General features: G+C 37.0%; 2 protein-coding genes across 2 annotated transcripts; both read left to right on the top strand.

Moving 5' to 3' along the window:
* Positions 1-10,313: 10,313 nt before the first annotated feature.
* On the top strand, positions 10,314-10,826 carry LOC139881619 (uncharacterized). Its single transcript, XM_071866065.1, has 2 exons — positions 10,314-10,563; positions 10,678-10,826. Exons 1-2 carry the CDS (start codon positions 10,314-10,316, stop codon positions 10,824-10,826), a joined length of 399 nt encoding a protein of 132 aa, XP_071722166.1.
* Positions 10,827-21,436: 10,610 nt separating this feature from the next.
* LOC139881622 (CBS domain-containing protein CBSX3, mitochondrial-like) lies at positions 21,437-22,656 on the top strand. The gene is made up of 5 exons (XM_071866068.1): positions 21,437-21,697; positions 21,785-21,866; positions 22,190-22,263; positions 22,359-22,419; positions 22,514-22,656. The coding sequence occupies exons 1-5, from the start codon at positions 21,437-21,439 to the stop codon at positions 22,654-22,656; spliced, it is 621 nt and encodes a 206-aa protein (XP_071722169.1).
* The last annotated feature ends 1,493 nt before the right edge of the window (positions 22,657-24,149 follow it).

Genomic DNA, 24,149 nt, shown 5'->3' with positions numbered 1-24,149 from the left:
GGTTAATACCCTGAAAAACCCCAAACCGGTACACTTGTGACAAATTTACCCCAAACTAATTTTTTAACTACCAAAAACCCTAAACCGGTATACCTTTGACAAATTTACCCTAAACTGGTATAGTTATGACAAATTTGCTTTATGTTAGTTTTCATTAAATTTTATTGTCAAATTATTAAGTTAAATTACACGTGACAATTGACTAGTATATCGATTTATGATTTTACGCATCGTTTGTCACAGTTTACAATTTTTTTGATTTTTTTGTAGTATTAATCTAATTTAGCGTAGGGTATATTTGTCACAAATTTATCAGTTTGAGGTTTTTTGCGGTCGAATGAATTAGTTTAGGATAAATTTGTCGTAAATATACCAGTTTATGGTTTTTTATGATCAGTCAGGGTAAATTTGTCACAAGTGGACCAATTTTGAGTTTTTCATGGTCAAAAAAATAGTTTTGGGTAAATTTGTCACATGTGTACCAGTTTGGGGTTTTTTAGGGTATTAACCCTAAAAGAAATTCTCATTCTATGCCTTATAATTTCCTCAAACAACATTTCTTTAGCCTTAAGCCTCAATCTGGGAATCAAATTCCCCGTGTCTTCCTACTCATGTTCTTTGGCTTTGTAGTATTCCCACATACCCAAAAAAAAAAAAAAAACAACGGATCCTTTAGTCACTCACATTGTCAATCAAGTGTGCGCATTTAATTGTTTTACACACATGATCCTCGCCAAAACTTTTGTGTCTCTTAATCATTCTCCAAATTTGGCTCTTTTTACATATCAAAGAATTTGCCCCTCACATGAAGATTGTCGATGTCACGAAATATCATCATCCCATTCTTAGATTTTGCCAAAGAAATGAATTCTTTCCATCATTGTCTTTCTCTACATGGTTTCATTTCCTTAAAAGCCTCAACCCAAGCTTAATTCAATGGCATGTTCAGTGGCTTGGGATTCCCGAGGTGCGCCTTTTTAGTGGAGTTAACAACCCCTCCCCCTCGTGGGATTGACGGGATTAACATCATATTGCCCTTTAAGGGTGCTCTGCCAATATTGCGCACTTCAAATGATCTTGCCAATCCTCAAGCTGGGGTTATATCGTATTGATTATCACGATAAAGTCATCGAGGAAAACCAAATTGACCATGTCAAGGCCGCGATTCAAGCCGCTACTGAAATTTGGTACTCTCATTCCTCGCATTAACGTGGTTGCCGTCGATGAAGCTGACTTGGAATGAGAGATGAAGACTCATCAAGCTACCATTGATTACATATACCATCAAGTAGAACCTGAACTCAAGGTTCAGTTGCCCGATATTCCCGAGCCTCAAGGTTTTCGACGAGCTCATATTAAGGAGCAAGAAGACGATGCCTTGATCGATGAGAAACGCTTGGCCCATGATAACAAGAATCCCCGCACGATCCCACCTAGTCCTTAGATTTCCATCTCATATTCTTTTCTTGTAAAGGGACTTCCTTTGTGTTTCCCTCTTTTCTATCAAGGTTTCCCTATATTCATCTTTATATCACATGTAAAATCAAACCACTTTGTAAGCTTCAAGAAAGCAAGGTTCTGTTTCCTTGTAATTGTTCAATGAAATGAATAAAATTTATGAACATTTTCATGTAATTTTTAGAAAAGGGGCATTCTGATTAAATATTTGCCGTCATTCCTTTTCAATTGGATAATTTCTTTTGAAGAAATTTTGATAAAAGGATGTTATATGATACTGGGATCATATACACTTCTTATTAATTCATCTCAAGAAAATATAAAATTGAACGGATTTGTATTTTAATGATTTCTTTTAAATTGTACTAATTCGAGTCATCTTCTTTTATGAAGGTACTGAAAGATGGCTGAAGAACGGTCTATTATACGTACTCGCCACCAAACAAGAATGGAGAATGAAGATACCCGTGCTCATGTTATTAGCATGGAGAACCAAATGGCGCAGATGATGGTGTTATTAGCTGATCTCTCCAACTAAGTCAAGAACTTAACTTCTGTAGTTCCTACTTCTCCTATCATGAATCCTCCTACCGTGCCCTCTAAAGTGCCGGTAGCAGAATCGTAGGAAAAGGGCCTACTAAAGAGGTTCCTACTGCAACCTCGACAATTATTGATTTAGAGGCTCCATCTAAGGAGATCCCCACTTCGTACTTTGATGAGGAAAGTTCAAGATGCCTTGCAAAGATTGAGGAACGCCTTTGCATGCTACAAGGCTATCAACAGCTGAGGTTCGATAAGCCGTCACCCTTCGCTAAGGTTAAAGTCCCTGCATTCTACAAGGAGCACGAATTTATGAAGAAGTATGATGGCATTGAATGCCTCACGAGACCCACTTAAAGTACTATCTAGGCAAGATGGCCCGTTACTCAGACAATCCTCCACTCCTGATTAATTCCTTTCAGGATAGCTTGGTTGGTCCCGCGTTGACATGGTTTATAGAGTTGGACTTAGAGAAGATCTATACTTGGGAAGATCTCACCGAAGAATTCCTCCAACAATATAAGTTCAACACTGGAATCGCTCCGACCCGAAAGGAATTAGTTCGAGTCGAGAAGAGGAAAACTGAAACATTTAAAGCTTATGCTCAAAGATGGAGAGCTACTGCATCTCAAGTAAAGCCACCCTTATTTGAGAAGAAGGCTATGAAATTACTGCTTCAAGCCATGCCTCGAGATTTCTTCAAGAAAATGTACAACCACACCTGTATTAACTTTGTCGCATTGGTGGAGTTAGGTGAACACATTGAGGGGATCATGCGTGAAGGAAGGTTGACCGAGACTACAAATCGTCGATATGCCTCGAAGAGAGATAAGGAATCGATTGTGGAGATTGCTTATATACAAAACTCCTCTTCTTAGAAACCATATAATCCTTAGGCTCATAAACCTGCCGAGAGGTATGGAGTTTTTCCCGAAATTTTTGAATGTAAAGGAAAAGTCCCTCAAAGGCAATTCACTCAATTTGCCTAGACCCATGTCTCAACTACTTCCAATGCTGATTGAAAGTCATCTTGTGGCAAGAGAGATCCCGAGGGATAATCCGCCAAAGTTTTCCAAGTTCAACCTTAATAAGACGTGTGAGTATCACATGGGAGAAAAAAGGTCATCATGTGGACAACTGGCTGGTGCTCCGTTCTAAGATCCAGAATTTGCTGGATAAAAAGCTGCTCACCTTTAAGGACTCAACGTCAAATGTCCAACAAAATCCCCTTTCGAAATATTCTGAAGATGTCAACATGATTTTTTGGGGATGATGACAAGCATATACTCTTGATGGATATCTAAAAGTTGAAACAGATCATGCCATTTACTGATCCCCAATTGAAAGGTGACATCACTTGTGATGAGAAGATGCTTGCTTAGCGAAGCTAGCTGAGCTAGAAATTATCCAATATGAAGATGGTGAGCCCGCTCTAAGACGAATGTCTCTGGTTGATGTCGATTTGTCTAGCAAAGATATAATCTCAAAAGTCATAAAGAATGTTTGAGAATCCAAGTTAGGATGACACTCAAAAGGAGAAATCTTCAAGCCTCAAAAAGCAAAACCCTTATGTACCAATACTCTAACACTGTAAGCGGTTATGAATATAAAGCTTCTCGCATGGATCGTGAGTTTGTTCGAAAAGCTCATGAAAATAGTGAAGCTGTTGGTATCATTGGCCAACCAAGTGGTAAATATGACTTTAAGGTGAAGTTCACACCACCACCAAGTTTCTTCGTTGACGTGAAGGATATTGTCTCGAGTGGATAGGGATGAGGATGAGTACAAAACTTCTCATTCAAATCGTGAGTTCGTAAGGAGAGCCCATGAGAGAGGTGAAGTGGTGGACACCTAGAGATAACCAAGTGGGAAGTATGACTTTATGGTCAAGTATACTCCTCCTCCAAGTTATTTTCAAAACCCCAAAGACATTGTCCCTATTGGATGGGGAGATGAGTTCAGGGATGACTTCGTGACTTTTGATTGAGCCTGTTGTGATTGATTTGACTAAGGAGAAAATCCCCCATGGGGTTGATGCAACTAACAAGAGCGTTATCAAAGTCCACTCATTGATTGACAATTTGGAATCATGAAGATCTCAAGTGCGGGTTATGGAATCATTGTGATTGAGGCCTAGGCCTCCACATGATCTATAGTTTCAAAATGTTTTAGTGGAACAAAGACGTCCAATCACATGAGGGCTAGTTCCCAATAATTTTTTTCGACAACTCAAATTTAAAAACAAATTTTTCATGGCATTTACAATCATTGCATTCATTTATATGTATATATACTAACCATTTCTTGATTGCATCTCAGGCATGACATTTCACATCATGATAGTCATTTGCATGGCTTGGATTCACATTCAAAAGATTTTGATGAACCCGATTATTCCAACTCAGAGAATAAGGATGATCCTCAAGTTATTGAAAAAGAATGGCTCAGACATGAAGAGTCCAAACCTCCTACCACCAAACGGCCAATCACTGTGAATTTAGAAGATTCAAATAACCCTAAAGAAACCAAGATTGGGATAAGTCTCTCTCAAGCGGATGCCAATAAATTAATTGGACTTTTGAAAGAGTATCAAGATTTTTTTGCTTGGTCATATGCCGATATGCCGGGTTTAGACCTTGAGATCGTGGAACATGCGTTACCACTTGATCCTAATACCGCCAAAGAAATAGAAGCTCAAAAGGATGAAACCTGAGTTGTTGAAAAAAGATTAAAGAAGAAATCATGAAGCTCTTAATTGTTGGTTTCATTGAAGTCACCCATTATGCTTATTGGATTGTTAATATAGTCCCGGTTATGAAGAAGGATGGACAAGTCCAAGTATGTGTTGATTACCGTGACCTAAATAAGGCAAGCCTTAAGGATGATTTTCCTTTGCCACACATTGATGTCTTAGTTGACAGTACTGTTGGATTCAAATTGTTATAATCAGATTTTCCGATTATAACCAAATCCAAACAAAAGAAGAAGACGAGACTAAAACGTCATTCATCACCCCATGGGGAACATATTGCTACAAAGTTATGCCCTTTGGCTTAAAGAACACGAGGCAACATATCAAAGAGCCATGATAACACTATTCCATGACATGATGCATAAGGAGATTGAAGTTTATGTTGATGACATGATTGCAAAGTCAAGACAAGGTGAAGATCATGTTGAAGTCTTAAGAAAACTATTTGACTAATTGAAGAAATTGAAGCTGAGGCTTAACCCCGCAAAATGCATATTTGGGGCAAAGCCTAGGAAGCTTCTTAGGTTTATGGTTAGTAACAATGGTATCAAGATAGATCCCTCTAAAGTGAAAGCCATATGTGATCTAAAACCTCCTTCTACTGTTAAGGAAGTCCGAAGCTTACTAGGAAGATTGAATTATGTTGCAAGATTTATCTCTCAATTGTCAGAAACTGTTAAGCCATTCTTCAAGTTATTAAAAAAGAACGCCAAGGTCAACTGGGATGAAGAATGGCAAAGATCATTTGAAGAACTTAAGTGATATCTTTCTCCTATACTTGTACCGCCTATCCAAGGCATGCCTCTAATCTTGTATCTCACTATTCACAAAGAGTATTTAGGAGCCATGTTGGCACAAAAAGGACCTAAGGATGGAATAGAACGTGCCATATACTACCTCAGTAAGAAGTTTACCACTTTTGAGATATGATATCCTAAAGTGAAAAAGACCTGTGTAGCCTTGATTTGGGTTGTACACCAACTAAGGCAATACACTCTACACCACCGTATCCTTTTAGTGTGACATCCCGATTTTTCAATTCTATTTTCAATAAATTGAGACGGGCATTTCGTTGGCACGCATATAGTTCTTTTCCTTGAGTCGGCCACTCATGTGAAAACTAGTCTATCAAGCGAAGCCGTTAAGAAATTCTAATGCATCAGACTCGAGAATTTGATCAGGAAACGATCTTTTGACTGAGATAATCTGCAAGGGTCATTACGGCACAATTAAAAATCGATTAGAGATCGGAGATAGGTCGACTCGACAGAGGCATGTGATCAGGTGTGGGTGATTCCACCAGATTGCACAATTCTTGTCAATCGACACTGGACCGACTTTTCTGTCGATTGGGTACCTTGTGTTCGTATTTGAAACCTTGAAATTACCTCGACAACCGAAAGTCGTCAATGTTTCAAAGATGTACATTGTGGCTTGAGATAATCAACCACATGTCAAATGCATGAAAATTCCTAAAGGCTACCCGGTAGGTTGGGCCGCGCTAGTATCGTGCCAAAGTGAAATTAACCGTGAAATTAATATCGAATTCAGAAATTGGAAGTCTGGTGTGTCATATAATCATTTTAGAAATATTAACTCATCTTCAGAAGATTTTTCATGTAATCAGAATTTTTCAGAAATTAAATCAGAGAATGGCTATTTTGGCTCGAGAATTAGTAGGCCCGCCTTTGGTCTTGCTTTTGGGACTCAAGTTGGTTCTATGGTCAAGTGATTACGTAAATTGAAATGTGGTGATATTTGATTAATTTTATGGATTTCAATTTGGTTCAATTTGAAGAGAATTGAAGAATGGGATGTATAAAGTTTAAAAATTGGTATGCCACGGCGGAAAAGTAAATTGGACCTATTGGGAAGATTGTGGTGGAAGATTTTGGTGCGTGGGAAGTGATGTCACATGAGGTCACGGTGGGCCACTTTTGTTGGATTAAAGAAAAAGAAAAAAAGGAAAAGAAAGGGTCCCATCTCTCCCTCTCTCCTTCCTCTCTCTCGTGCGACTTCTCCATCTCCATCTTCTTCTTCTTCTTCTTCGGTTCGGTGGCCAACAGCAAGAGGGATTCGGTTGCAGTAGCCCTCCACCCGACTGGTCGCCCCCGCCGTTCAACACCGCTACACGTTGTCGCAGCCCGCACCCCGCCACTTGCACCTCCGCCTCCCTCTCTCCCTCCTGCTGCGTCAAAGTCCTCTTTCCTCCATTGTTGGTTGCTGCTCGGCACCAAGCAGATCTGAGAAGACATCGGAGCAGCCAGCAGCCCATCCAGACCACCGTTGCACACCCCTCGCGCGCCGTCCACCACCTCGCACGCTGCTGCTGTCGCGCGAACCCGCCTCCCCCACCATCGCCCTCGCTCATCTTCACCTTCAGGAGGCTGTTCGACCAATTTAGGCCACGGCTCAGCCGCCTCCAACCACTATGCGCCCCCGCCTCAGCCCGCCGGAGCCACCACCAATCACCGCACGAGCTGTCGCACCTCTCCTCCGCCCTTTCCGACCTGAACCAACAACAGATCCACCCTCCTTCAACCCCAAAACATTAGCTGGAAAATGGGTATTCCAGCTCGATTTTGGCCCGTTTTGGCCGTCTTCCTAGCCCCAGATGCTCGGGCTGCCTTGAGAAAAGTCGATCTTCGCGTTGTCCTCGTCGTTTTGGTTCGCTCGGCTCGCTAAACCTTGATTAGAGGGTTAATGATGCTTTAGGTGTGCTTAGTTATGTTAAGTGTTATTAAGTGGTTAGTTTAAATTATTTAAGTGTAGGTTATATTAAGGTGCTTAATTAACTTAAAGTGTGTTTAATTTAAGGTTAAGTGAATGTTTATATTAATATAAACATTGATGTGACATAAAGGAATTTACTTTTGATTTATTTAAATGTCTCGAAATTATTAAATAATTTAATAATATATTATTATTCGAAATTATTAAAATATTATTATTTAATTATTTTTGGAATAAATTTAATTATTTATTAAATTCCGAAAATTTTGTCAGGACCTTAAATTCTCAGAATTTTGTGCCGGTTGCTGCTGTGTAGTCAGATTTGAAATTGATGATTGGATATTATAAATTGAGTGTGGATTGTGAAAGATATGGATATTATTATTTAATAAATTTTCGGAATAAATTTAATTATTTAATAGATTCTGAAAATCATTTTAGAACCTTATTTTCTCAGAATTTCGTGCTGATCGCTGCTGTGCATTTAGAATTTGAATTTGATGAATGGATGTGGCAAATTGAGTGTGATTGCAATAAATAATGATTCTTTATAAGATCCCAAGTGTGGAAATTGATGGGAGATTAGCCGTGATTAACCACCTATTAGAGGTCGTGCCCATTGGGCCGGGATCTACCACCTTTTAAAGGTTGTGCCAAGTGGGGCCGTGATGCCACTAATTCTAATTCTACTGAGTGGGGTCATGATTGCCACTAGTTGTTAAACCTTCCTATAGGGCCGTGATTGAGAGCAATGATTGATTTGCTAGAATGACATGTAATCGGCCGAGTCAATTGATCGTTGAAACGATCCAAGTGGTTGAATTGTTCTGATGATGTGATTGTGCCGCAGTTGTTTGCTTATCATAATTGCACGTAGTTTAATTATATAAACTGTGATAACCTGCAAATGAAGACTAATGCGAGGTAAGTCTTTGTGTGATGTGGCTAGGCCACCCGGGGTGTATTTTCTTTTTAATAGGGGTTAGGAGGTTGAACTTGCTGAGACATTATCTCATCCCGGTTTGGGGATTACAATTTCAGATCCCTAGTGGATGGAGCAGCTAGATAGCTTCGGTTGGCCTTGAGGAGTTGCAGAGGCGAAGTCATAAGGATTGGAGAACGTGTCCTGCTAGTTGGTTTTAGGATAGTTCCCTTTTTGTCGAGCTGGTCTATTTTGTAGACAGTCCAGTGTTGTATTTAAACCCTTCGTGTTTGTAAATGAGTGTTTGGTATTGTGATTAATTGCCTGTTTTTCTATCCCAAGTTAAATGTTGTCAGGGGATTTGTTTCGCTTCCGCATGCGTAAATAAATGAATGGGTCGGCAACATATCCTGAGATGTCGCATATTTGATCGACCGCAGTGGGATGTGCGCGTATCTCGAGGTTCGGGGCGTGACATTTAGTGACTAAGAATGACCCGATCAAATATCTTTGGAGAAACTCATATTGGTTGGAAGGCTCGCTAAATGGCAAATATTACTCTCTGAGTTTGATATTCAACGCATGGCACAAAAGTCCATCAAAAGGCAAGCCATAGCTAATTTGTTAGCTGAAAATCCCAGGAAATCTAATGATTGGGATGAAATCGATGAACGAATTTATTTGGTCTCACCTAACAAGTGGACCATGTAATTCGATGGTGCAATTAACCTTTCTAGTTCTGGCACTAGGGTAGTTTTAATATTTCTAGAAGGTCAACATTATCCAGTAGCTGCAAAGTTGGTATTCCCTTGTACTAACAATATTTCTGAATATGAAGCTTGCATCCTTGTTTGCAATTAACCATCGATATGAAAGTCAAAAAGCTTCAAGTTTATGGTGATTCTAGACTCATCATCCTCTAGACGAGAGGTGAATGGCAAATGCGGGACGTAAAGTTGATTCCTTACCATGAATATCTCGAAGACTTGGTTAAGGAATTTGATGAAATCTCTTTTGATTATCTGCCAAGATCACAAAATCAATTTGCCGATGCCCTAGCGACTTTATCTTCAATGTTACAAGTAACTAATGGCTTGAGTGTTGATCATTTGCAAATCGACATCTTGAAGAAGCCTACTTATTGTCTGATGATTGAAGAAGAACCTAATGGTCAACCCTAGTATTATGACATCATGAATTACCTTTGAGAAGGCAAATTCCCCCAAGGGAGTCGAGCCAATGATCGAAAAATCTTGATGAAGTTGGCATCCAAATTCTTCCTTAGTGGATGAGTCCTTTATAAAAGGTCTTTTGATTCAGTTTTACTGAAGTGCGTGGATGCAAGAAGCTAAACTCTTGATGAAAGAAATACATGAAGGAGAGTATGGCCCTCATATGAACGGTCATCTTTTGGCTAGAAAAATCATGAGGCTCCATTACTATTGGTTGACCATGGAAGCCGATTATATTCAGCATGTGAGGTGTTGTCACCAATGCCAAGTCTATGGAGACAAAATCAATGCTCCTCCTAATGAGCTTCAAATGTCCAAGTCCTGGCCTTTTTCAATGTGGGGCATCAACATCATCGGACCAATTAATCCTAAAGCATCAAATGGACGCCATTTTATCTTAGTAGCCATTGATTACTTCACCAAATGGATTAAAGCCAGTTCTTATGCCCATGTTACCACAAAGAGGGTGGCAAAGTTCATCCGTCATGATATCATCACTCGATATGGAGTTCTTGAAGCGATCATCACATACAATGGATCAAACCTGAACAACAAGGTGGTGGATGAATTACTTAGAGAATTCCACATTCGCCATTTAAACTCTTCTCTTTACTATCCACAAATGAATGGAGCTGTAGAAGCAACAAAGTAGAACATCAATAAGCTTTTAGCCAAAATGGTGGAAAATTATTGTGATTGGCATGATCAGTTACCATATGTTTTTCTTGCTTACCAAACTTCAATTTGCACTTCAATCGAGGCAACACCATTCTCATTGGTTTATGAGATGGAGGCTATATTACCCGTGGAAATAGAAATCCCTTCACTGAGAGTACTTTCTCAAATCAAGCTTTCTGAAGCTGAATGGGTTCAACAAAGATTTGAACAACTCAATACGATTGATGAAAAAAGGGCAAAAGCCTTATGTCATGGATAAAGCTATCAAAAAAGAGTAGCTAGGTCGTTCAATTGCAAGGTTAGGCCAAGACATTTCAAGATCAATGATCTTGTATTGAGAAAGGTCTTACCTATCATTCCAGATCCTCGTGGGAAGTTTACCCCAAACTATGAAGGTCTATATATTGTAAGAAAAGTGCTACCTGGTGGGGCACTAATTCTTGTAGAAATGGATGATCAAGAATTGCCAAGACCTGTAAATGTTGATGCTATCAAGAAGTATTATCCATGAATAAAATGAAAGGTCTTTGAGCTGCTTTTGGATTGAATCCGAGCCACTTTAGGATGTTTGCATCATGCATCTCATGCATACATATTGCATCTACATGTTTGTTCATTTTGCAGGATCTCTAAAGAAGATTCTACCTTTCAATAGTAGGTTGATCTTAGAAATGCAAAACTTTCAAAAAGTGTCCAATCTTCTTTAGAACTTAGAAGTGACCTTGTCCCTTAGAATGCCAAAAGAGTCAGTTAGAACTCTAGAAGTGAACCCCTGTGTTGAGTAAAGCTCGTTCTATCTACAAACTTTATTCAACCTTATTTTCAAAATCCTCCCCAGTAAGGTCAAGGGAACATGTCTTTTCAAACAAATTTCATTACATTTTCATTTCCCAATGAGCTGAATTTAACCAAAGTGTGCTTTGGAAAACCCGAAAAGGATTGTTAAATATGCCAAGTGGAAGTGCCTAAAATGATGAGAGGCAACACATCCTTATACACTCTTTAAGAGAATTGAGTGAAAAGAACCATGTCTTAGGGCATAGGGTTCGTTCACAGTGAATACATGATTTGAGATGATAAAGGCATTTCCTTTCTCAATCCCAAACACTATTAATATCCCTTGCAAGCCACTTTGAGCCAAATAGGAAGCATTTCCACAATAACCCTGTCAAGAACAACCCCACATTAGGGCAAAATAGGGGGTCTTGGTTGAAAATTATTGAGCAAAATTTTAAGAAAGATTTTATTGCTTTCACTTGAATCAATCTTCTTGTGCTAGTTTCAAGTGATTTCTTATCGAAACTCGAAGCATCCCGAAGTGACGAAGAGCATTCCATTCACCACCACAAACACAATTACCTTTTGTTTAGCCAATTTGAGCTTTATGCAATTCTTTCATAACCCAAGGTGATGATTATCTCCCCACACTGGGGCAAGGCATGTGAATTACAAATAAAATTAAAAACGTTGGTCAAGTTTATAAATGCCACTCGAGAATCCTAGATACTCAAAAGAGAATGAAAACTAAGGGGCATGAAAAAGCAGTGTGCCTGGTAAAAGACCAATGCCCATGAAAAAAAAAATGTAAAGAAGAGCAAAATCAATGGTCATGCAAAAGATCATCCGTTGAAAAACAAAAGAAAAGCCTTGCAAAAGAAAATGTATGGCGAGCAATGTCATTAGAACAGAGAGCGAAGCCCTCATGTCTGAAGACAAATGATCAAAAGGACTCTCGAGATAGGTCCAATTTCAAGAGTCAAATTTTTGAAAAGTCGTCTGATGGTAATGATGCCAAGATAATCACTCACTTTTAAACCTTCGATATCTAAAAGTTTTTCAAGCCTTTTTAAGACTCACCCGAACCAACATTACAACCCTTATCCGAAGTCTCTTCCAATTGGGATGGTTTGAGTTGAAATGAGAGTGTCGCATAAGAGCTATTGCTAGAAGGAGTGGAAGCAATCCTATCTTATCTACAAGGTTCTTAACTTATAAACCTGATGAAAATATTGATTAAATATTCATTTCTTGACCTCAAAGTACATACCCTTTGTCTAAGCCCATGACCAGGCCATCATTACGGTCCCTTCAAAAGATCTTTTGATCAATGGATTGTATTTACTGTAAACATTTCCGAAAGCCTTAAACACAGGTTGAGTGAAACTTTTCTAGTGAGATTTAAATAATTTTCCCATATCAATGGTTGGGAATAAAAGCCATTTTTAAGAGTTAGTGTGAAAGACCTATCTTGATTAGGATATTTCCACTTGGCATATTTGACTTAACCCTTAGGTGGGTGGTTAATTGAATCTTATTTTGTTAAAATTCTCTCCGAAGGGATTTGGCAATCAACATCGTTTTGCAATATTGGCTCTCCAACAATCTTGAAACCCTTTTTCAAAATATTTGTTCCTTAGTGAACCAATTTTTGGTCATCCTAAACCATATCATTGTTTTTGGTCTTTGGTCATCCTAAATCATAACTCTTGCTTTTGGTTACCCTAAACCATACCCCTTGTCTTTAGGTTCCTGGTCAACCTTAAATCTCGTCCTTTTAAGTTCTTGGTCAACCTTAAATCGTGTTTCTTAGGTTCTAGGTTATCATTAAACATTGCCTTTAGGTTCTTGGTTATCCTTAAACCTTGCCTCCTAGGTTCTAGGTTATCCTTAAACCTTGTCTTTAAGTTATAGGTTATCCTTAAACCTTGTCTCTTAGGTTCTAGGTTATCCATAAATCTTATCTTTAGGTTCTAGGTAATCCTTAAACCTTGTCTCTTAGGTTCTAGGTTATCCTTAAACCTTGCCTTTAGTATCTAGGTCATCATTAAACCTTGTCTCCTAGGTTCTAGGTTATTCTTAAACCTTGTCTCTTAGGTTCTAGGTTATCCATAAACCTTGTCTCTTAAGTTCTAGGTTATCCTTAAACCTTGTCTTTAGGTTCTAGGTTATCCTTAAACCTTGTCTTTTAAGTTTTGGGTGATCCTTGAATCTTATCTTTAGATTAGTGGTTATCCTTAAACCATACATTTTTCATTTAGTAATTTTATTTCCTTCATTCCATTCCATGAGAGAGAGATAGAGACAGAGTGAATAAACCCCAACAAGAGTTCAGATATCCCAATGGGTAAACGTAAGTGTCAGTTATGTCCCTAACCAAATATCCAAATGTCATTGCTTTTATCTTTTTCTATTTCTAGATATGACTAAAAATTACAGGTATCAATTGTGTCTTTGAGTGGAACCTCTTCAAACTCTAACTCAAAAGAGGGCAAATATTGACACATGATTTTTTGTTGACAAATTATTTAAAAGTAAAAAATTGAGATTTAGGTTTTTGATCGCAACAAAACCCTATCTCTCGACCAAAAATATTGTTTTTCATTTCTTTCTTTTACATTGTCATTTTTAAGCATTTTTTAGCTCAATTTCAACGAAAAAAAAAACTGAAAAGTCAAACGGTTGACTTTTGGATTGACTTTTTGGTCAACCCTTTAACCAAACATCAACCTTGACCAAAAAGTCAACCCCGTATCAACAATTGACTTTTTACCCAAAAAATTTCGCTTAGTTTTAATTTCATTTTTTTCAAATCAATTTCTTGAAAATTCAAAGATTTTACCAAAAAATCAATCTTTTAGGAAAAGTCAACTAAATTGTCGATTTTGGTCAAACATTTGACCAAAAAAAATAAAAATAAAAAATGCACGAATACATTTCTTTTAATGTCAATTTGACTTTTGTGTCAAAAATTTCACAAAAGTCGATTAAGAACCTTGATTTATGAATTTTTCAGTTTTAGGTTCTAAATCAACCAAAAATGAAATTACTTTTATTTAAATAATAATTAAGTGTAGTTCCTTCTTTGACATTTGGCTTAGGGACTATCTTAAATATGTTTGAGCATTCAATTTCACGATTTATCGAGTCAAAATATGAACTTCCATTTTGAGCCCTAATTAGGGGACCAAAATCGATCATTCATAACTTGTAAACAAACGATTGTTTCTCACTCATTTTCTTAAGATAAGTCCCAATTTGAGATCGATTTTGTGAAATTCACACAAGAACTCATCAATTTGAAGATTTTTATCCTCCCAAGCATTAGAAAGTCAAGCAATTAAGCTTCAATCAACAAAATTCGAATTGACCTATTCATGGCTATGGTTTAATTTCATAAATTTAGGTCTAATTTTAATATTAAGCTTAGATTCATTTTTGACCTAAGCTCGAACACTTCAATTCAAGGTCAATTTGAATGTGGTAAGTGATCTTACTTATGAGTAGCTCATTAGATAGAGCAATTGTAACACTGAGTTTAATTTTAGTTCATTTGCAATTTTGCCTATTGAATTGCAAATTTTATCATTTTAGCCCTTTAGGCCCAATTCAAAGCACCCATGGTTTCGACTCATTTTTTTCCACGATAATCATTCAAGTAGACCAATAAAAGACCCCTAGATCACGTTCATAAGGTTTAATTAGCTTAATTGTATCTTAATTAGTCAATTTTTTCATAAAAAAAATAAAATAAAATTCCTTTTCAATTAGGTCTTTAGGGGTCAAATTGCATAAATCTTTTACCCATAATGAACCGATTCGGTCAATTTGATTGGCCGCTAGCGGGACTGGCTGGTTGAAGCCCTTTCCGACTGGTTCTTGGCCTCCGGCCACTGGTTATGGAACCCTCTCACTCCCAATTTCACTTCTACACCTTTAATTTCCAAAAATTTTATAAATTGATCCTCGAATTTTGTCAAATTGCAAATTAACCCCTAATTAGACATTTTGACGTAATTCCTGATTTTGGCTTGGTTTTTGCAAATCGAATCCAATAGATGAATTACCCAACACCTCAAGATCATTATGGAGCCTTCGAAATGGATTTTTGACCATTGGATCGAGATTTCGACCATCGGGTCGAACCGACGGCCAAAATCGCTTAATGTGGGGGTATATAAGTCAAATCTCTTCTATTTTCAGCATGGGGGTTCATTTGCACAAAATTTCTCTCTCCTCAACCTCTCTTTCCCTCTTTTCTCCCTCCAAAATCCTGCCTAAATAGATCTCTCTCTCTCTCTCTCTCTCTCTCTAAGTTTTGGTTCTAGACTCGAGCCGGTAGTCGCAGAAGTTCCCAAGCCTTTGAGTTGCTGATGATCTATTGTAGCAGGGGTCCTTGACCTTGCTGTGGACAGAGGAGGTTAGATCGGTGGCCAAATCTTCATCGACGGCCCAATCTTTGCCGGCGAGTCAAGGCCGGTCCATTTTGGACCGGTTCTTCCTTTTTCTCCTTAAGCCGGTGGTTTGATTGGTCCTGATCCAAGCCATAGTGACCTAATATAGGTTCTTAGAGTCCCAATCATGATCCGGCGACTTGATCCGATCAATCACGATAGAAATCAACGAAAATCGCGATGAGGGTAAAGATTCGAAACTCGAATCCGATGAAGCGAGATCAAGTTGGTCGATCAGGGCTAGGATTCAAGATTATGAGCTTTTACATGCTTAAGATTGCTGAGTATGAATGCTGCAATGATTTGTTGATGATGTGAACAAATGTTTATGATTTTGAGCCTAATCTGTCATTTTCATAGGCCTATACATAGGTTACTATTTTGGCCAAAACAAGATCCGAAACGACCTCGTTTTAGCTCAAGTCCTGTTAGAATTAGATAATAGACATCCCGAGCTTCGAAATGATAGGTTGTACGCCCAAAAAGAATGTTTTTTAGCCCTCCAAAAACACCTCCGAAGATTAACAATTCTGCAGTGGTTTAGGTTTTTTTTTGTTTTGATCCTATTCCGCCTTCTAACTTTGTTATTTTTGTGCCAATTTTCATGATCATTTCTTGACAAAAATTTCTTCATGATTTTTGTTAAAAATCATCTCGTTCATCTTCTGTAATTTTTTCATGATTTTTGGATGTGTTCAGCTAAGTCAGATTTACTTAGATCTAGGCTTAGGTCAATCTGTTCCATAACAATCTCTGATTTTGCTATTTTTGTGATGATTTTTGTGTTGATTTCTAGAATAAATTTTCTTCATAAAAAATTTTCACACAAGTGTTGTACATGTCCTGTATTTGTTTCAAAAATTTTAGACATGTTTAGCTATGTCAAAATTTCTTAGATCTAGACATAGGTCAATCTGTCCTACATCGATCCGAGATTTGTTTTGATGAAATTAAGTCCATAAATGCACTTATTTGGTTTCAAATCCTTCATGATAATTGAAATACATGATATAGATGTTCAATTGGTGCATGCTTTGCAAGGTTTTTTACATTGAAAATGTGAATCAATTGCATGTATTAGAGTAAAAAGTATTGTAGCAACATGTGTTGGACATATAGTTTGTCTGTTTTGTCATTTTTGCCACGATTCATATGATCTTAATGGAGTTTTGATCTCTTAACAAGAAATATTCATCACTGTATGCTCTGTATGTGAGATTTTTGGTAGGATTTATGCATGTCTTAAGGATGGCTAAAGTCAGGCTTGTTCTATAAACTTAATGCTGAAATGAAACATTATCATATGTGCACATTTCCATGCTTGTTTGAGTCATCTAAAGATCAAATCTTACAATCATGCCTTTTTTTTTATAATCGAACCGCATGTTACAAGGTTTGCATACGTGTTTAGGTCATGTTCTTTGAGTATCATCTTGCACATTAAATTGTCTCACAAAAAGTGTTTAGCACACTTAGAATTCTCAAGCATATCATTAGGAATCATGAATCATCTTATAATTTCATTTAAATTGTATGACATTTTGCATGCCGACTTAGGATTAGATGATTATCCAAACATTTTGTCGCGGCCAATCTTAAGTCCTACGTGATTTTTTCATGATGTCTGTGCATCTTTGAGTGATTTTAAGGTTTTTTAATGAATGCTTACATTACGTTTTCTTAATTACTGATGCAAACGCTTTTAGAGATCTCAATTTTAGGATATAGAATTAACCTTTTTTGGACTCAAGCTCTTCTAGGAAGATGTAAGAAACGCTTAAAAGTTTCTAATGCCGTTGATTTCATGCCAATCGCTCATCGTTTGGACCAATTTTCCATTTTTTCAAAGTCAGACTATAATTTGAATAAGTGATCAAATTCAAACCCCTATTCTAACCCCTATTTGGACAAATATTTGATATTTTTGTTCCATTTTTTCTATTTAGAATCTGAACTTGGCCTTTGGATAAAACTTGCTTGTCATCATGTTGTCTATGTTGTGTGTAAATTTGATGATTTTTAGACAATTTTTGATAGGAAAAATCCTCATGACGTTAGCTGAATTGTCCTGTTGTTTTGGTAAATTTCTGATGTGTTGTTGCTTGTTGTTTGATTTTTGTAAAATCATGTGTATTTGTTTGAGAAAACTTTTTTCATGAAAGTTGTTTGTCATCATGCCATGCATGTTAGGAATTTTTTTTTCATTGCCAAATTGTCATTAGGTATTACTCAATTTTGTTGTCCTTATACGCTTGTTTGAAAATTTCCTGATATAAATATAATTGTGATTGTTTAGTTAAACCTTTTAGGAGTTTGTGCATGAAATTAGGCCATGCCATCTCCATGAAAATTGTTCTAAATGCTTTGATCTTTATTGTTAAACAATCGGCCTTTTCAAATTGCATCTTTCAAAAAATGCTTTGGTACAAGTGATATTTCCCAAAAAATAACGATTTCTAAAAAGTTTTTCTTGAAAACTCGATTTGGCTTAAGAAAAATCATGGTTTAGACTATATTCAAAATGCTTGCAATGCTTGTGAGTGCATTTATGTGAGCTCCGAGCTAGCCTTGGCAATTGAATGTGTTCCACAGCCTAGATATTCCTCAATCTTAAATATTTTCAAACATTTTTAAAATCCTGTTTTGACATTGTAAAAGTCACGATTTGTTGTATTCAAAATGCCTGCAATGCTTGTGAGTGTATTTGTGCGAGCTCCATGCTTACCTTGGCAATTGCTATTCTTAGGTAGACTAAAAATATTCAGGAAAAAGAACTGTAAGGGAAATTATATTTTAAGATAGCAACTCAACAGCATCTCCAATGGCTCCTTACTCCTTTGACTCTCTTCCAATGGATTGATTGGAGATGGATATAAAAAAAAGAAACCTAAGAAGCCGAGCAAGGGAGAAAGAACAACATTATCTAAAGATTCGCATCTAGTCATGTTCCGAGCAATACGATTTCATCCAAGTGTTTCACTGAATTTTGTATGTGTTGTTTGAGTAATTATGCTCTAGATTAAGTTTACAAGAGTAAGAGTAGGTGGGTACTAATAGTGTGATCTATCTTGTAATAAGACCAATGCTTGCCTATTATAATTGTCTGAGTAGATTACTAGTGCAACTTAGTCCAACTTATTGATGTTAATCTGAAGAGTGGACATATGTTTGGGAATAAAGCCGAACCACTATATATTGTTGTATGCTACTATTTTACTCTCATAAGCACACAAAATGATTACGACCTTTGAAACATTATCTTGACTCAATCTTTACTTAGTATTAGCTAATTTCCATAAAAAAAACTGTCAAGTTTTCTAAGACAACCTAATCACCCCTCCTCAAGGTTGTGTTGTGAGCTCCATACACGTGCTTGGCACAAGGGTGAGAAATGTACAATATATAAGCCAAGTTAAGGAGCAGTCATGTGCATAGTGCATGGACATCATCTTATATGTTCTAAGTCATTGACAAATACAAAGGCGTCTACGTGACGATCAATGGCAATGCCACATGTTCGTCTGGTTCTTTTATTACACTTCAAATTTCCTTAAATATAGCTATCAAATTCCCATCGTTAATTGGATTCCAACAGATTTCTTTATCATGATACGTCATTGATTAAATTATGCCGTTGTATCTCAAAATCATCAATCTGTGTTGTCGATTGAATTTCGACATAGTTCAAGACTAAGCTTGTAACTCTTAGGTCTTGTCATTGATTAAATTCCAACCTGATTTAAGATTGTACGGTGTTATTTGGATAAAAGAAATTTATTTCCTTATTCCATGAGATATCCTCTGTCCGAAATTGGCATAAATCCTTAAGCTACGTTTGGTCGTATGAATTTTTAATTATGATATGACTTGATAGGATAAGATATGAAATCAAAAGATTTTGTCATGTCCTATCCATTTTTTTTGTGATTGCAGTGTTAAAATCAAATATATTCACATCATACTATTTATATTGTTCGATATAAATAGCATGTCAGTATACATGAACCAAAAATTTTACAAATGGATATGATAAAAATCTCTTGCGACACTCTTGCGTACTTTTTGTTTATATGCTTTTTTATGTTATTTTCCTTTCTTTTTTAATTAATTTAGTTTTTATTTCTTTCTTTCCCTTCCCTTATTCTCTAATAAAATTTTATTAAATAGTAAACTTTACAAATATACCTAAAATGCTAAAATAATTATAAAATATGTAATAAATATAAATATATTTATATATTGAATTTTCATTATAAGATAGAATTAAATTCGAATGTATATAAATTAAATCAAATTAAATTAAAGACTAAATTGTAATTGTTTGTTATTTTGAGTTTCTTATATTAGAATTCAAATATTACCTATATATAAATATAATTTTAATTTTGTTAATTTATGAAATTTGTTATTTTGAGAAAAATAATTTTCCTATTTTAGATTTTAAAATTCCTATCCATATTTATCATATGTCTCTTTGATATCAAATTTTATCCTGTCTTAAGTAAGCACCAAATGCTAAATTAAAATAAATATAAATAATATCCTGAATTTTATCATGACTTTTAAATAAAGCCTTATTCCTTTTAATAAAATCACAAAACGACTTTCAGTTAAAGATATTTCATTGTAGGAATAATTCCAGCAAAACATCTTTTTGGCACACCCCGTAAAACTCTCTTGTCGCTAATTTGAGAGGATACTATGCAACATACTAGGAATCGGTCTAATCTCGATAGTGCTGGAGATGATTCTCCATTGTCAATGATTGGTGAAGCATTGGAACGTGCCCAATCATCATTGATACCACTAGCTTTGGATTAGGCCCAGATCGGAGACGTGAATATTCCAAGATGACTTATCGGGGAGAGGAGAAGACAAATGGAGTCGCGTCCTGTGATGCTATCTACCACGAGAAGAGAGTTAGCAGAGAACTAAAACGCGTTCATTGATCATACGAGCAAGATGACCCATCAAAGTACGGACACGAGTCGGAGGCCCAAGGAGACCCCCTCCTCTTTTCTCTATCTGTGCAGGCCCATCTTGTCTCATGGCTTTTTCTACAGATCAATATGATAATAACGTAATGTAATGCTTTCTTCATGCGCTTATGCCTGAATGGAGAAGCAAGCTATTAATACCCAAATCTCTAAGTCTTCACCCACTCGTCCAAGAAAAGAACTTCATATAAACTCACCTGCACGTAAAACGACATGCACAAGATATTCTGGAGAAAAGGTGCACTTTATTTGCAAATCTTGAAAACGTCAAAGTAGGTTCTGTTTTGACCAATTTAAACCTCACGCGTCCTTCAGTTCATGCATCAAATTAGTTGCTTCTTCTTCTTCAAAGGGAAATACTACAGGGCAAGAAATCGAAAATCTTCAGGACTCTGTCTAGATTACAAGGCTTTACAAGGTATGTTTGATGTCTAAAATGTGCTCTCTTTATTATGCACCAACCGATAATAACGGTGTTAGGAATTAGCGTGTTTTTTTATAGCATAAATGCAGTTTTAAGTTTAATTTAACCATAATTTTCTCTACCCAACGCAGCATCAGAAGTCTATTACATACTCTTCTACTTCAATAAAAAGAATGTCAAAAATGATTCTGTCAATCAAATTGCTAGACTTCTTGAATATATGGTTCGACTCGTCAATTTTGGTTTCCTAACCAAATCTATCAGATCTTTATGAGCCAATGACAATCTAGACTTTCTATAACATGAAATTTCTTTGTTTGTTCCTATTAATCTAGACAACAATTAGGAATGAGTTCAACGAGTTTGATTATTAGTGCTAGCTTTCTAACATTCAGATTGCCTATATATTGTCGTTTCGGTGAAAAATATCTTTGGAATTTTATGCTAAATCCAAATCAACAGTATCAAAATGCAAGGACTAGCCCGTGCCATCCGTTCTTGCCAGGAGACTCTCAAGAAGGCTATTCCGAAAGATTGGCACGCGAGAGTAACAGCCAGCAAAGATAGCATCTTCTCTCGTTTTGGATCTGTCTCCTCCTCTATAGACATCCGCGAAAAGGGTCTCGAGAATGTGACAGTAGCTGATGTCCTAATGACAAAGGGCGAAGAAAAAACCGGGACTTGGCTGTCATGCCAGTCCAATGACACCGTTTACGATGCGGTCAAGAATGTATGTCTTTCTACATCCCGCTGTAGGAAATTTCTTGTGCATTAGATATACATGTGATTTGCGAATAACATCATGACAATGAGGCAGATGGCTCAGAACAATATCGGGTCACTGGTTGTATTAAAGCCAGGAGAAGAACAAGTGATTGCAGGAATTATCACAGAAAGAGGTGATCCCAGTAATTTTTTTTTCTGTACAGTTGCAGATGACATAGTTGAGCACTCATCAAATTGCTTACTAATCTAACTCGTCCACACAATCTTGTCAAGTACAAGAAATTGAAAAAAAAAAAAAATATGAGTGCTATATGGAATATTGTGTATATATTCATTGAGGTCAACTCGACACTTTGGAAGCTCCAATACCATCAGCTTCCCTCCCCAGCCACAAACTTAAAGAGGGAATAGAAAAAAAAGGTTCAAGAAATAACAATAATTTCATGAATAAAAAGCTATTTGACAAGAATCTGATGTCATATAAGCAATTCTACAGATTATTTGCAGAAGATAATTGCACAGGGAAGGTCCTCGAAGCAGACAAGAGTTGGGGAGATCATGACTGTCGAGGTGAGTTCGGCCCTCTCACAATTGTCATACGTTTTCAGGTGATACAACAAACACTAGTTATATCTGAACTGCCTTCTATGATTACTCCTTTTCAGAATAACTTGATCACAGTTTCATCTGATACGAACATCCTCAAAGCAATGCAGCTTATGACAGGTACTCAACTTATTGCAGTATAAATGCCCAGTCTATTTCTTTTTGACTTGCTACTATGCGAGTCCATGAAAACATAACTTTGTGTTTGTCGCAGAGCACCACATAAGACATGTTCCAGTTATTAACAGAAAGATAGTCGGCATGATCTCAATCGTGGATGTAGTACAAGCAGTGGTACAGCAACAGAGAGGGGAATTGAAGAGACTGAATGACTTTATAAAAGGAGAATACTATTGAATTGAAAAATGATATGCTTACAAAGAATATGCTATAAATGCTGATTTCAGCAAAGAATTAAGATTTCATTCTTGTAGAAGAATAAAATTACCAAATCGATCTACAATGCAGTTATAAAGACTACATCATGCGCAACATCACAGAACTTAGACTAGAGTGAAGTGTGGCTGAACATTTATGCACCTTGTCCATTCAAGATTAGTACTTTGTCTGTGTTGTTCGCTCCCTGGCTCGCTCCTTGGGCCTGCTACGGGTGTGTTCACAACTGAATGGGTCTCGGGGCCTCACAAGGTGTAAATTCCTCTGGTGTATCTAGCAAAAATGTAATACCAATTTCTTTTTATCCTTTTGCAAACTAATCTCAAGTCAAAATTCGCAATGACTAAAATCTTTACAAAGCAAAGAAAATCTAATCAAAAGAGAAAGCCAAGGTTTCAAGGCAGCCCCCCACCATTCGAGATCGCCCAACCAGCTGAATTCACTAACCCATTTCTCATCTGTCAAGTCAGGTAATGTGTGAGAAGCAATTCTGTCTTTCGTTTTCAATTGCTTATTTATAAAGAGAATATAGAGCCCTTATCGTCCAAATCCGAATCTCTACTGGACAGCATATGCTCCTCTCTGCCTGAATTGCCAAATCCATCCACATGCAACATTACCAACTTAGAAGTGTTGCAGTAGCTCATAATGCCAATCACCTTGGCTTCACTACTCTCTGCTTCTACAACAAAGCACACTTTCATCCTACAGAAAGCTAAAAAGTTCATCTGCTCCCATATCTTGTAAGTTGTTCTGTACCAAAGTGCCTTGGTTGGGTATCTATCATGTAAGATACAATGAAGCAGTGAAAATTCGATTCCGTATAGCGAGCTACATCATGAATTGGTCCTATTGCTGTCACAAAAAACATTCTTTGAATGTAGTAGAAGTCTAAGAAGTACATTATACTTAAAACGTTCCACTGGACTCGCTGCTCACATGCTGCTCGTGAAAAGAGATAGTGTAATCAAGATCTATTTATTCATACTCGAAGACGATCACATATTGATGATGCTTTGGCTGAGCAGGAGCGACTCAACTTGTTCGGTCACTTCTTGATAAGAGACAAATAGTCTGATCTATCGCCATAACTAGAGTAAAACAGAGCTAACCAGCATGCGTAGATAAAATCACCAGTGACCATACATCCAATAGAATTAGGTCAAACATGTTAAGAACATATACCTCGAGCACAAGATACGGTGCATTCCTCGCTGGCTGGTACGCGAATACTCAACTTTGGGAACATTCCATATCGAAGAACGATCCTTCCAATGCTTTCTCCGAGAAGATTCAATACTAAAAAAATTCATCTTCTTTACGTCAAGATTCGCTTCAAGTGGCGGTACCTCTCTCTTTTTCCTCTGAAGTGGACCACGTTCCTAAGAAGACACCTTGCCCCCAACTGTTCCATGGCTTTTTGGCATACAAAATTAAAAGTAAAGAAGAAGCTT

Source organism: Rutidosis leptorrhynchoides, unplaced genomic scaffold (genome assembly GCF_046630445.1).
Source record: "Rutidosis leptorrhynchoides isolate AG116_Rl617_1_P2 unplaced genomic scaffold, CSIRO_AGI_Rlap_v1 contig177, whole genome shotgun sequence".
NCBI lineage: Eukaryota > Viridiplantae > Streptophyta > Magnoliopsida > Asterales > Asteraceae > Rutidosis > Rutidosis leptorrhynchoides.
This window is presented reverse-complemented; position numbering and strand designations above follow the sequence as displayed.